Source organism: Nanorana parkeri, unplaced genomic scaffold (assembly GCF_000935625.1).
Source record: "Nanorana parkeri isolate BGI_ZX_2015 unplaced genomic scaffold, ASM93562v1 scaffold81, whole genome shotgun sequence".
Classification (NCBI taxonomy): Eukaryota; Metazoa; Chordata; class Amphibia; order Anura; family Dicroglossidae; genus Nanorana; species Nanorana parkeri.
In genome coordinates this window covers 377306-389458 of record NW_017306349.1, presented here as the reverse complement: position 1 = coordinate 389458, position 12153 = coordinate 377306, and the positions used below count along the sequence as shown (strand labels likewise).

Sequence of the window (12153 nt, the reverse complement as noted above, 5' to 3'; positions counted from 1 at the left end):
CCATCACCAAGATGGCAGCCGGCAGGTATCAGAAGACTGACGCGCGTGCACTCGGTTACCGCTCCGGGTGTCACCCAGCCTCGTGACGCCCCTGCTGGATGCTCATCATTTTAAAACTGATTACTCTCAATTCACTGTAAACTTGCATCTCTGCAATATAACCCTTTGAAGCTGCAGCTGCTATCTTGAGCCCGCCTTCACTTCCTGTCTGACTGACTTCAACCATCTTCAATCCTCTCCTGATCCGTACAGTCTTTTAGACATGCATTGGCCACTGCAGACCGTAGCTGTGCGGCCTGCTAATCAGTTGCTTGTAGCTGTGCACTCTGCTGATCAGCTGCTTGCTCACACTTTATGAACGCGGAATCAAGCAACTGAGCAGCAGACTGCACAACTACAAGCAACTGATCAGCAGATTGCACAGCTAAAGTCAGCCAAAGATGTTTTCTTTCATATAATGCTGGAGGTTACAGTAGCCCCTCCCACCAAATCTTACTACGGCGCAAAGGCCAGCGGACAGACCCAATAATCACGTGACCGGGTCCCCAAATTATTTAATACATTTATTTTGTGAGAGACAACCAATCCAATACAACACTCGGGGTCCACGTCTGTTCAGCTCCCCGACAAGGGAATATTTTCATGCAGGTATTGCAAAGCCAGGTCTGCCCATTTCATTTCCTGCTCTTTGACGGACTCCACTGCCCCGCCGTTGTCGTGCTCAGGCTCTGGAAGTTCATTCTGTGAGGGGGGAGAAAAAAAATAAATGGAATATTTCTTCCCATTCTTCGTGTTGGGGTGCCCACAGCTCTGTAAGCATGCAAAGACTGGAGTAGCTGCCCTAGGGTGACAACGCTCAATGCATTGCATGTATGGAGGAACAGCGTTGTCACCCCGGGACAGGAAGTGCATCACGACACCTCCCACTAATCTCCATAACACAGGGAAGGTGTTCTGTAGCCCACAGAGGTAGCTGGGAACAATGTAACAGAAAAGAATGTAGTACAGGAAGGTCCACAGAGCGCACGAGGCAGCGGAAGTTTCCACTTACCAGCGGGACGGTCACATCCTCGTACGGCAACTTGTCTTCCTTCCAGGCGTCGTCTACTAAATCTAAAATCCGCCCGTCCTTCTGAATCTCGCTGTCCATCGCAGGTCTGAGGGGACAATCTGAAATTACACAGAACATATCGCTTACACCGATCCCCAGAAATGCCCCCCTCCCCCCGGCTCACAGGAAGTGGGATGGATGACCCTGTGCATCATTCTATCCAGGGGTTGTGGGGGTGGAGCCCTGACCCCCTAGGCCCACAGGAAGTGGGATGCATGACCCTGTGCATTCTATCCAGGGGTGGGGGGGTGGAGCCATGACACCTTAGGCCCACAGGAAGTGGAATGAATGAACCTGTGTAGCATTCTATCCAGGGGTTGTGGGGGTGGAGCCCTGACCCCCTAGGCCCACAGGAAGTGGGATGCATGACCCTGTGCATTCTATCCAGGGGTGGGGGGGTGGAGCCATGACACCTTAGGCCCACAGGAAGTGGAATGAATGAACCTGTGTAGCATTCTATCCAGGGGTTGTGGGGGTGGAGCCCTGACCCCCTAGGCCCACAGGAAGTGGGATGCATGACCCTGTGCATTCTATCCAGGGGTGGGGGGGTGGAGCCATGACACCTTAGGCCCACAGGAAGTGGAATGAATGAACCTGTGTAGCATTCTATCCAGGGGTTGTGGGGGTGGAGCCCTGACCCCCTAGGCCCACAGGAAGTGGGATGCATGACCCTGTGCATTCTATCCAGGGGTGGGGGGGTGGAGCCATGACACCTTAGGCCCACAGGAAGTGGAATGAATGAACCTGTGTAGCATTCTATCCAGGGGTTGTGGGGGTGGAGCCCTGACCCCCTAGGCCCACAGGAAGTGGGATGCATGACCCTGTGCATTCTATCCAGGGGTGGGGGGGTGGAGCCATGACACCTTAGGCCCACAGGAAGTGGAATGAATGAACCTGTGTAGCATTCTATCCAGGGGTTGTGGGGGTGGAGCCCTGACCCCCTAGGCCCACAGGAAGTGGGATGAATAACCCTGTGCGTCATTCTATCCAGGGGTAGGGTGGGTGGAGCCCTGACACCCTGGGCTCACCTGAAGTCGGATGAATTACCCTGTGCTTCATTCTATCCAGCGGTGAAGCCGTGACACCCTGGGCTCACAGGAAGTGAATGACTCTGTGCATAATTTTATTTGGCGGTGGAGCCATGACACCCTGGGCTCACAGTAAGGGCAACGAATGACCCTGTGTGTCACTGTATCCAGGGGTTGTGGGGGGTGGAGCCATGACACTGTGCGCTCACAGAAAGTAGGATTAAGGACACACAGGAAGTGGGAAGAATGACCCTGTGTGTCATTATATCCAGGGCAGTGCAGAGCCATGAAACCCTGGGCTCACAGGAAGTGGGAAGAATGACCCTGTGCATCATCATATCCGGGGGCGGGAGTGGAGCCATGACACTCTGGGCTCACAGGAAGTAGGATTAATAACCCTGTATACCATTCTCTCCAGGGGTAGGAGCCATGACACCCAGGGCTCATAGGAAGTGGGATGAATGACCCTGCACATAATTCTATTCAGGGGTAGAGCCATGACGCCCTGAGCTCACAGGGGGTGGAATGAATGACCTTGTGTGTCATTATATGTGGGGCAGGGGAGGAGCCATGACACCCTGGGCTCATAAGAAGTGGAATGAATGACCCTGTGCATCATTGCTAGTTCAATAAGCAGAGGACAGACCCAGATATGGGGGAGAGTATATGTATTAAAGCTGCTGAGGGGTTAGAGGGGGGCTTGCTCTTTTTACCCCAGAAGGCTCCCATCCCCCCCTAGGTTACCACTGACACACTAAACCCCTAAATAATTCCCTGCCTGACCTGCTCAGATATACACCATGCAAGCAGTACTACAGTATACAGTGCCGCCATACCTCCCCCACTCTGTACAGGCAATACCGAAGCTCCAACGTGTCCAGCTATGAGGAACAATCCGCCATCTCCAGCACAGCCACAGTCACGTGACCTTATTAGCCCCCTCTACCGGTACATATAGACGTCACGTGACTGGGCTCCAGGGTACGTCGTGTTGCCAGGTGACGCGTTGGGAGGGCGGAGCGATTATGTCGGACATGGGGGAGTCACGTGACCGGCCTCCAGGGTAATGTCGTACTGCCGGGTGACGCATTTAGGGGGCGGGGCGACCGAGGAAGGCCTAGGGCAGATTGTCTGCGGGAATGTCTTGTGTCGCCTGGTGACGCGTGAGGAAGGCGGGACGATCGAGGACGGCTGGCAAAATGGGTCACGTGACTGACCTCCACGGGAAATCTTGTTGCCAGGTGACGCGATCTAGGAGGCGGGAGGGGGGGTGTCACGTGACGGTGTCCTTGGACGTGGGCGAGAGGAGAGTTACAAAAAAAAACTCAGTTATCCGGTATTTACTAACGCTTCTTGTGCTCTGAGGAGGATAGTCCACTGAAGCAGATCGATAACATCTCATAGAATATGTCATTTAAAAGTCAGTTAAAATTGTATTAATTTATATAAAACCCCTGCAAAAGAAGATTCTCACCCGTGTTTCTAGCAAATGCAGCAAAAAGCGAGATTCTGGATTACATGTTTACATGCAATACACGTATAAGGTGAGCTTCTGCATTAAAGTGATCCTGTATCCTAGCAACGAAAGACTGGGCTGGAGCTGCCTGTATCCTAGCAACAAAGGATACTAGGTGGCTCGAGCTGCCTGTATCGTAGTAACAAAGGACACTGGGTGTCTTGAACTGCCTGTATCCTAGCAACAAAGGGCACTGGGTGTCTTGAGCTGCCTCTATCCTAGCAACAAAGGATCCAGGGTGCCTTGAGCTGCCTGCACCCTAGCAACAAAGTATACAGTCGCTCGACCTGCCGGCACCCTAGCAACAAAGGATGTGGGGTGTCTTGAGCTGCCTGCACCCTAGCAACAAAGGATGCAGGGTGTCTTGAGCTGTCTGCGCTCTAGCCACTGTTCTAATTTCTAAAATCTACACCAATACCTGAGAGATGTAAATATTGAAGAAGGGTGACAGCGACGATCAGCACAGCAGAAGGGAGACTAGAGGGGGATGTGCAGTGATTGGGCAGCGAGGTGCAGCAATGCAGGGAGGAGAACATCTAGGATGAAAGCTTAAAGGAGAACTATGGGGATAAGGCTTTTCCCCATAGTTCTCCTTAGGGTAACGGGAGGACACAAACTAGCGTCCTCCCGTCACCCTAGGCTCAGTATACCGCGAGCTACAGCTCACTATATACTGAGACGCTGAAGCGGATCCCGACAATTATCTCTGGATCCGCCCAGCTGCGTGAGTGACAGCTGGCTCTGCCTATCTAGAGGCAGAGCCAGCTGTACCCGTCCGATCCGCTAGTCAGTGCTTGCGGGGAGGGGGGAACCTTGTCCCTCCCCTGCCACGGGAGAGAGCTGTGACAGGATCGAGAGGTGAGCGAACGCCGGTATGTGTTCTCTCACCTCCCGATCTACTGAGCCGACGTGTGACAGTCTCATTGTCACAGGTCGGCTAGAACTATGAGGTGAGTGAAAAGCACTCCCCCCATAGTTCTCCTTTAACATGTTTTTTTTTTGTATTTGAACCGAACGCCCACTAGATGGAACCAAAGTTCTTTATTGCATTTCTGGTTATGTGGGTGAAACTTTATCTTTAGTCTCAGATGAATTGAAAGTAATCCTTTTGCCGAGCTTCAGATATTTAAATATTTTAGTTTTCGTAATGTTGAAAGAATATTTACTATATGGCCAAACATTTGAAGACCTGACCATCACACCGATAGGATCTTGTTTGACCTTCCATTCAAAAACCATGGCCATTGCTATGGAGTTGCTCCTTTGTGGCTGCAACATTCTCCACTCTTCCAGGAAGGCTTTCCACAAGATTTTGGATGGTATCTGGTGGAACGTGTGCCAATTCAAGGAACATTTGGCAAGTCAGATACTGATGTTGTGCGAGAACATCCTGCTCACAATTGGTGTTCCAGTTCATCCCAAAGGTGATCAGTAGGCTTCAGGTCAGGGCCCTGTGCAGGACACACTGTTTCCCAGACACCAAACTGGTCACACCATGTCTTTATGGAGCTTGGACAATACGATTTAGATGTCTCCCCTTTACAGCTATAAAGGCTATTGCTCTTCTGGGAAGGCTTTCCATAAGATTTTGGAGGGTGTCTGTTGGAATTGGTGGCCATTTGTGAGGTCAGGTACTGATGTTGGATGGGAAGACCCGGCTCACAATCATTATTCCAATTCATCCAGGTGTTACAGAAGGTTGAGGTCAGGGCTCTGTGCAGGTCACTGGCGTTCCTCCACACCGAACTGGTCAAGTCATATCTTTCTGGAGCTTGGACAAGAAGTTGGAGCTTCAACAGCTTTTACTATTGTGGGAAGGCTTGCCACAAGATTTTGGAGGGTGTCTGTGGGAATTTGTACCCATTTGTGAGGTCAGGTGCTGATGTTGGATGAGAAGACCTGGCTCTCAGCGTTACAATTCATCCCAAAAGTGTTCAGTTGGGTTGAGGTCAGGCTCTATGAAGGCCACTCAAGTTCCTCCACACCAAAGTGGTCAGGCCATGTCTATGGAGCTGGCTTTGTATACAGGGGACAGTCATGGTGGAACAGAAAAGGGTCTTCACCAAACTGTTACCTCAAGCTTTAAGGTGCCCAATTGTCTAACATGTCTTTGTATGCTGCAGCATTTTTGTTCCTTTACTGCAACCAAAGGGCCAAGGCCAAACCCTAAAGAGCAGCCCCAGACCATTACCTCCCCTCCACCAAACTTTGCAGTAGGCACTATGCAGTCCTAAAAGTGTTCCTATGGAACCACATCAGCCAGATTCATCCATCAATAATGAAGTATGACCTCAGAGAGCCTGTTGCCACCTATCACGAGTCTAAAGGCGGCGTTGCTTTACACCACTCCAGAGTGAACTTAGGCTTATGTGGAACTACTCGGCCATGGCAACCCATTTCCCGAAGCTCCTGTTGCTCAGTTCTCGTGCTGATGTTGCTTTCAGATGCAATTTGGAACTCTGCTGTGAGTGATGCAATGGAGAATAGGCAACTTTTACCAGCTGGGCGCTTCAGCACTTGTCCAGACTTGTATTGTGATTTTGGGTTGTCCACCACTATGGGGTTGAGCTCTTGTTGCTCCCAGACACTTCCACTTTGCAACAATATCACTTACATTTGCCGGGGTGGAGGATCCAGCCGTGCAAATATTGCAAGTATTGACTCCATGACTGCACCGCATTTAATGTCTTTGCGCTCTTTAGCCTGACCTTGCTACTAATGTTCACCAATGAAGACTCAATGGCTGTGTGCCGCGTCATATGACTTTTACCAATGGGTGCAGCTGAAACACCTCAACTGCATAATTCAGAAGGGTTTCTATACTTTTGGCCACATACTGGTAGGTACAGATACTGGTTGATATAGCATATACTGGTACTGACTGAGTGAGTGATCCACTGTATCAGTCCTCTGAACTAGTTATGTCCTTAGACCAGTGGTGGCGAACCGAGGGCACGTGGGGCTCTCTGCTGACACACAAGCCTAGGTTTGGATTAAGATATGAGTGCTCCTAAAGATATGCCCGACCGTCCTGGATCAGCTCGGTATGCGATCCTGGCTGGCCACAATCAGGCAGCGGGAACCCTCTAATAGGGCATATATTAGAGGTCGCTTGCTGGCCTTATAGACCACCTGAAAGCTGCACAGCCCCTACAGCCCACCTAAGAGCCCGCACAGCGTCCCTAAGAGCCACACAGCCCCCAGGAGAGCCCATACAGAGTGCTTCAGAGCCACTCAGCCCATATAGACCATCAAATAGCCCTTATAGACCACCTGAGAGCCGCACAGCCCGCATAAGAGCCCACACAGCGTTCCTGAGAACCGCAGCACCCCCAAGAGCCTGTGCAGATTACCTAAGAGCCTGCAGAAGTTGCAATTGCAGGGTTGGCACTTTGAGACATGAATGATGGTTTAGTGATCCAGTTAGGGCACTCTGGCTCAAAAAGGTATATCATCACTGCCTTAGACCATCCCTTAACCCCCCACCGTATCCCAGGCCCTGGGATAGCTAAATAAATGTATATATACACTATATTGCCAAAAGTATTGGGCCCCTCCCCCTCCAAATCATTGGATTCAGGTATTCCAATCACCTCCATTGCCTCAGGTGTATAAAATCACGCACCTCGGCATGCGACGCTTCTACAAACATTTGTGAAAGAATGGGTCGCTCTCAGGAGTTCAGTTACTACGAGCGTGGTACCGTGATAGGTTGTCACCTGTGCAATAAGTCCATCCGTGACATTTCCTGGCTACTAAATATTCCGCGGTCACCTGTTACTGGGATTATAACAAACTGGAAGCAACTGGGAACAACAGCAACTCAGCCAGGAAGTGGTAGGCCACGTAACATGACAGAGCGGGTCATTTATTATTAACATAATAATGCTTCTAAAACTAATAAATTTTTTGGGCTAAATAAACAGACGGCAATTTAATACTCAGTTTTACTTTCTTCTTTTTTTAAGTGAAAACCAAGCCACACTTTTTGTTAAAAAAAACAAAAACCACAACAAATGCCATTTTCAGTTCTGAAGTTCACATTCAGTTAATTGCCCAATATATACAGTTCATTAAATTATTAATTACAACATGAACGTCCTAGTGAACGAACTGAGGCGGGGGGGGAGGCGGGCGTTCGAGGGACTTGACCTTCAGGGCTTGTAACTGTGGATGGGAGCGGACAACGAGAGCTGGCCATTGGGTGTGATCTCGCTGGCATTGTCCTCCAGGAGTCCGGAGACGTCGGCGTTTGGGATGCTGTCGTGGTAGCTGCTGAAGCTGATGTTGTCCTCTTTCAGTTCGATGGTCCAAAAGGGAGCGTTGAGCTTCCGGTTCTGGTACTCCCTGTAGACGTACACTGCCCCTACGAAACCCATCAACAGGACCACCACGATTAAAATGACTGCCAGGATGATGATGTTGAACTGGGTCCATGACATGTCTGCCATAGCGGAGGTGGTGTTGTTAGGGGGGGAACTCGTCACGTCAGAAGTCTGTAACGTTGTAGATAAACTTTTGCTTAATAAAAGAATTTCCGTCGTCGTGATTGCAGCGTTCGCGCTTGTGACGTACTTGTCCGTCGTAGGGGCGGCAGAGCTTTCTGAAATGATATAGGAAAGGAAGATTAGAAGTCGCCTCCTGACATTCAAGTAGCTGAAACATACTGAGGTCTTCTAACCTCGAGATCACACAAGTTACACAAAATACAACATGCATGATCCCAAAGACGATACAATAAAGTTTGATGAGTTGAGCACTACTTCCTGGGAGATTTTATTGGGCCTTATTGACCAATATGTAGCCATCTTAAACACTGCATTCTAGAGCTGCAGCTAACGATTATTTTCAAAATCGGTTAGCCGATTATTAAGTTCGGTTAATCGGATAAAAAATAAAATTTTAAAAAATGGCTCCAGTGATGGGACTACTAGTTTGTATTGAGTGTAGTCCATCACAGGAGCAAGCTTGGAGCGGGGGAAGTAAAAAAGAAAACAATGCGTGTGGTGCCGTAAACCGGGCCAACCAATCAGAAGCCGATTAAATCGATGATTGAAAAAGTTGACAACTTTTTCAATCATCGATTATGTCGATTAGTTGTTGCAGCCCTACTGCATTCACATTGGTTGGTGCGGAGCCATCCCTGGTCTCCCCCCACCCCACTCCCTACCCTGCTCTTCCTCCCTATTTAATTCTAATATGGATAACTATCTTAAATGCCAGTGGGCACATTCATATTGGTTAGTGTGGATCATTCCCTGGTATACTCCACCCCATTCCCTTCCTTCCTGTTGACTTCCAATATACATGACCACCTTAAATGCCAGTTCACAGGTTTGCATGGGTTAGTGTGCATCCATCCCTGACCTCTCCCACTCTCTTTCCTTCCTATTGACTTCTAATATGGATAACTACCGTGTTTCCCCGAAAGCAAGACCTACCCCGAAAATAAGACCTAGTGTCTTTTTTTGTGAAAAAAAAAATATAAGACACTGTCTTATTTTCGGGGAAACACGGCATGGTGAATGCCAGTTGACGCATTCATATTGGTTGGTACAGATCCATCCCTGGTCTCCCCCACCCAACTCCCTTTCCCTTCTTCCCTAATATGGATAACTATGTTGAATGTCAGTTGACACATTCAAGCCGCTGATGACCGCTATTATCAAAAATACCGGGCGCCGGCATCTGGAGTCTCTCATCCCTCTTATTGACTTCTAATATGGATAACCATGTTGAATGCCAGTTGACACATTCACGTTGGCAGGGATCCATCCTTGGTCTACCCCACCCTACTACCTTCCTCCCTATTGACTTCTAATATAACCATCTTAAATGCCAGTTGACACAGTAGCATGGCTTGATGTGGATTCATCCCGGATCTCACCCACCCCACTCCCTTTCCCTTCATTGCTATTGACTTTGAATATGGTTAACTAAGTTGAATGCCAGTTGACACATTCACATTGGTTGGTGTAGATCCATCCCTGGTCTCCCCCATATCACTTCCTTCCCAGCTCTCCTCGCGAGACAGGGAGGGAGACAGGGGGGTAATCGTAATAAATATTAGCTGGGGGATCTGCAGAGACAAATATCAGGAAACCGATCGGCGATATAAATCAAACTTGCTGCATTCATGAGGTTTATATATAGAAACAGACCTACGTTGTCTTCTAAACAATGACAAAGATGAAATGGAATGCAGGTCGGCGGGTCAGTGCTTATAGTTACATTTAATGTACAGGTTACTGGAAGGGAGGATATAAAATGCAGATCATCAGTGAGAGAAGAATATAAATGCAATGTATCATATGAAGCGTGGCATGTAGTTGAGGGAAGTTCCGTCTAAGAATGAAGGGGTTAACTTACATTATATACGCCAAAATGGACATCCCTTAAAGTGGCACTACACTCATAAAAATACATTCAAGTCCCTTCACTATGAACAACAATGTCTCTTATTTGTGCATCACTCGGCTGGAGATCCTCCAATCATCTCTGAATTGGTGCCGACATTGTCCTTCCTTCTGGATGGGGGGGAGGGGGGGCTACTTTTGTTCCCCATGATGAGAAGGGAACTCCTTTAAATGGAGACATTTTCTCCAATGAAGGGATTTCCTCTCACTTATCTCAATTTCACTTCCTGTTGCGTCTCTAGGACAGAAAAAAGGCACCAGCAGGTCCTGCCCACATCTCCGGGAACGAGGAGCTGCAGCGCCAGGGCAGCAACATTACCCCACCAGGACTTGGCGTCTGGTGTCGCCACTCAAAGTGAAGCCAGTCTGCCGCATACTCAACAGGGGCGTTCCATTACAGCCATTGGAAGGGAACCACAGCAGTCCAGGCTGGTCCAACAAAGGAATAAAAGTCACCTCCCAGTAGGGGGGGTCCGTCTCAGGCACCAAAACAAAAAAAGGTGGAACTAGAAGTTTTCCTTACCAATAAGTGGAAGGAACTGAGGTGCAAAGATGAAAGAGACTCACACCACTAATGTGGGCGAGACATATGGGGGGTTGGCTGGAGGACCCGCAGATGGGAATCCTGAGCCACCTTCAAGTGTTGAGTCTCCTCTAGATGAAGAAAACACCATCAAGGAGGATGACCTATAAGGAGGTTGGGTTGACAACTGAAGATGGAATCTTGAGCTGAGCCACCTTCCACCAAGTGATGAGTCTGCTTCAGATGGAGAAAACACCATCAATGAGGGTGACACATAAGGAAGTTGGGTGGAGGACTGAAGGTGTGAATCCTGACCTGGGCCTCCTTCCACCAAGCGATGAGTCTCTTCCAGGCGGAGAATTTACCATCAAGGAGGGCGAGACAAAAGCAGGTTGGCTGGAGGACTGCAGATGAGAATCCTGGGCAGAGCATCCTTCCACCAAGTGAGGTCTCCTCCAGACGGAGAAACCACCATCAAATGACCAGTTCTGTAGAAGGACTTTTTAAAGACTTTTTGGGGAAACTTTTCCTGTTCCTGGTAGAGGAGGCAACCATCGCTCATGTACTGTACTGGAAGATGATCTGGGAAAAACCTCATTCTATCCAAAACTAGAAAGTTTTAAGTTTAGATGCACGAAGACACCTGTTCCAACCCAACAAGTTCACCACAACTTCTGAATACGAAAAATTCGTTGTTGGGGGTTTACATACACTATGTATGAGAATCCTGAGCTGAGCCTCCTTCCACCAAGAGATGAGTATCCTCAGGACTAAGAAAACACCAAAGAGGGTGAGACATAAGGTGGTTGGGTGGAGAACTGAAGAAGAGTCCTGAGCTGAGCATCTTTCCACCAAGTGATGAGTCTCTGCCAGAGAAAACACCATAAAAAGGAGGGCAATACATATGGGGGTTGAATGGAGGACCTGCAGATGAGAATCCTGAGCTGAGCCACCTTTCACCAAGCAAGGAGTCTCCTCCAGACAGAGAAATCACCATCAACAAGGGTGAGAGATTATGGGAGTTGGTTGGAGGTCTACAGATGGGAATCTTGAGCTGAGCCTCTTTCCACTGGGGGATGAGTCTCCTCCGGATGGAAAAAATTCCATCAAGGAGGGCAAGACATATGGGGGTTGTCTGGAGTACCTGCAGATGAGAAACCAGACCTGAGCCACCTTCCACCAAGCAATGAGTCTCCTCCAGACAGAGAAAACACTATCAAGGAGGGTAAGACATAAGGGGGTTGAGTGGAGAATCGCAGATGAGAATCCCCGAGATGACCATCCTTCCACCAAGTGAGGAGTCTCCTCCAGATGGAGAAACCACCACAAAGGAGGGCAAGACATATGTGGGTTGAGTGGAGGACCTGCAGATGAGAATCCTGATCTGAGCCAACTTTACCAAGCAATGAGTCTTCTCATGACAGAGAAAACATCAATGATCGGTTCCATGGAAGGACTTTTTAAAGAATTCTTGGTGATGCTTTTCCTGGTAGAGGTGACCATCTCTCATGTGCTGTCCTGGAAGACTATCCGGGAAAAACCTAATTCTATCAAGTTTT

At 48.9% G+C, this 12153-nt stretch overlaps 2 protein-coding genes across 2 annotated transcripts; both read right to left on the bottom strand.

The window, feature by feature from the left end:
• Nucleotides 1-610: 610 nt before the first annotated feature.
• Nucleotides 611-11829, bottom strand: ANAPC13 (anaphase promoting complex subunit 13). Its single transcript, XM_018577005.1, has 4 exons — nucleotides 11825-11829; nucleotides 2975-2987; nucleotides 1052-1159; nucleotides 611-741 (listed from the first exon to the last, which is right to left on the bottom strand). Exons 3-4 carry the CDS (start codon nucleotides 1148-1150, stop codon nucleotides 616-618), a joined length of 225 nt encoding a protein of 74 aa, XP_018432507.1. The 5' UTR covers nucleotides 1151-1159; nucleotides 2975-2987; nucleotides 11825-11829; the 3' UTR covers nucleotides 611-615.
• MEGF9 (multiple EGF like domains 9) lies at nucleotides 1244-8203 on the bottom strand. The gene is made up of 2 exons (XM_018577003.1): nucleotides 7803-8203; nucleotides 1244-1255 (listed from the first exon to the last, which is right to left on the bottom strand). Exon 1 carries the CDS (start codon nucleotides 8104-8106, stop codon nucleotides 7810-7812), a length of 297 nt encoding a protein of 98 aa, XP_018432505.1. The 5' UTR covers nucleotides 8107-8203; the 3' UTR covers nucleotides 1244-1255; nucleotides 7803-7809.
• Nucleotides 11830-12153: the final 324 nt, after the last annotated feature.

Excerpts from the sequence above, each read along its gene's own strand:
- MEGF9 (XM_018577003.1), bottom strand. The coding sequence starts at position 8,106 with ATGGCAGACATGTCATGGACCCAGTTCAACATCATCATCCTGGCAGTC.
- ANAPC13 (XM_018577005.1), bottom strand. The coding sequence starts at position 1,150 with ATGGACAGCGAGATTCAGAAGGACGGGCGGATTTTAGATTTAGTAGAC. Across the intron at positions 742-1,051 it reads AGGATGTGACCGTCCCGCTG|AATGAACTTCCAGAGCCTGA; the intron begins GTAAGTGGAAAC and ends CCCCCCTCACAG.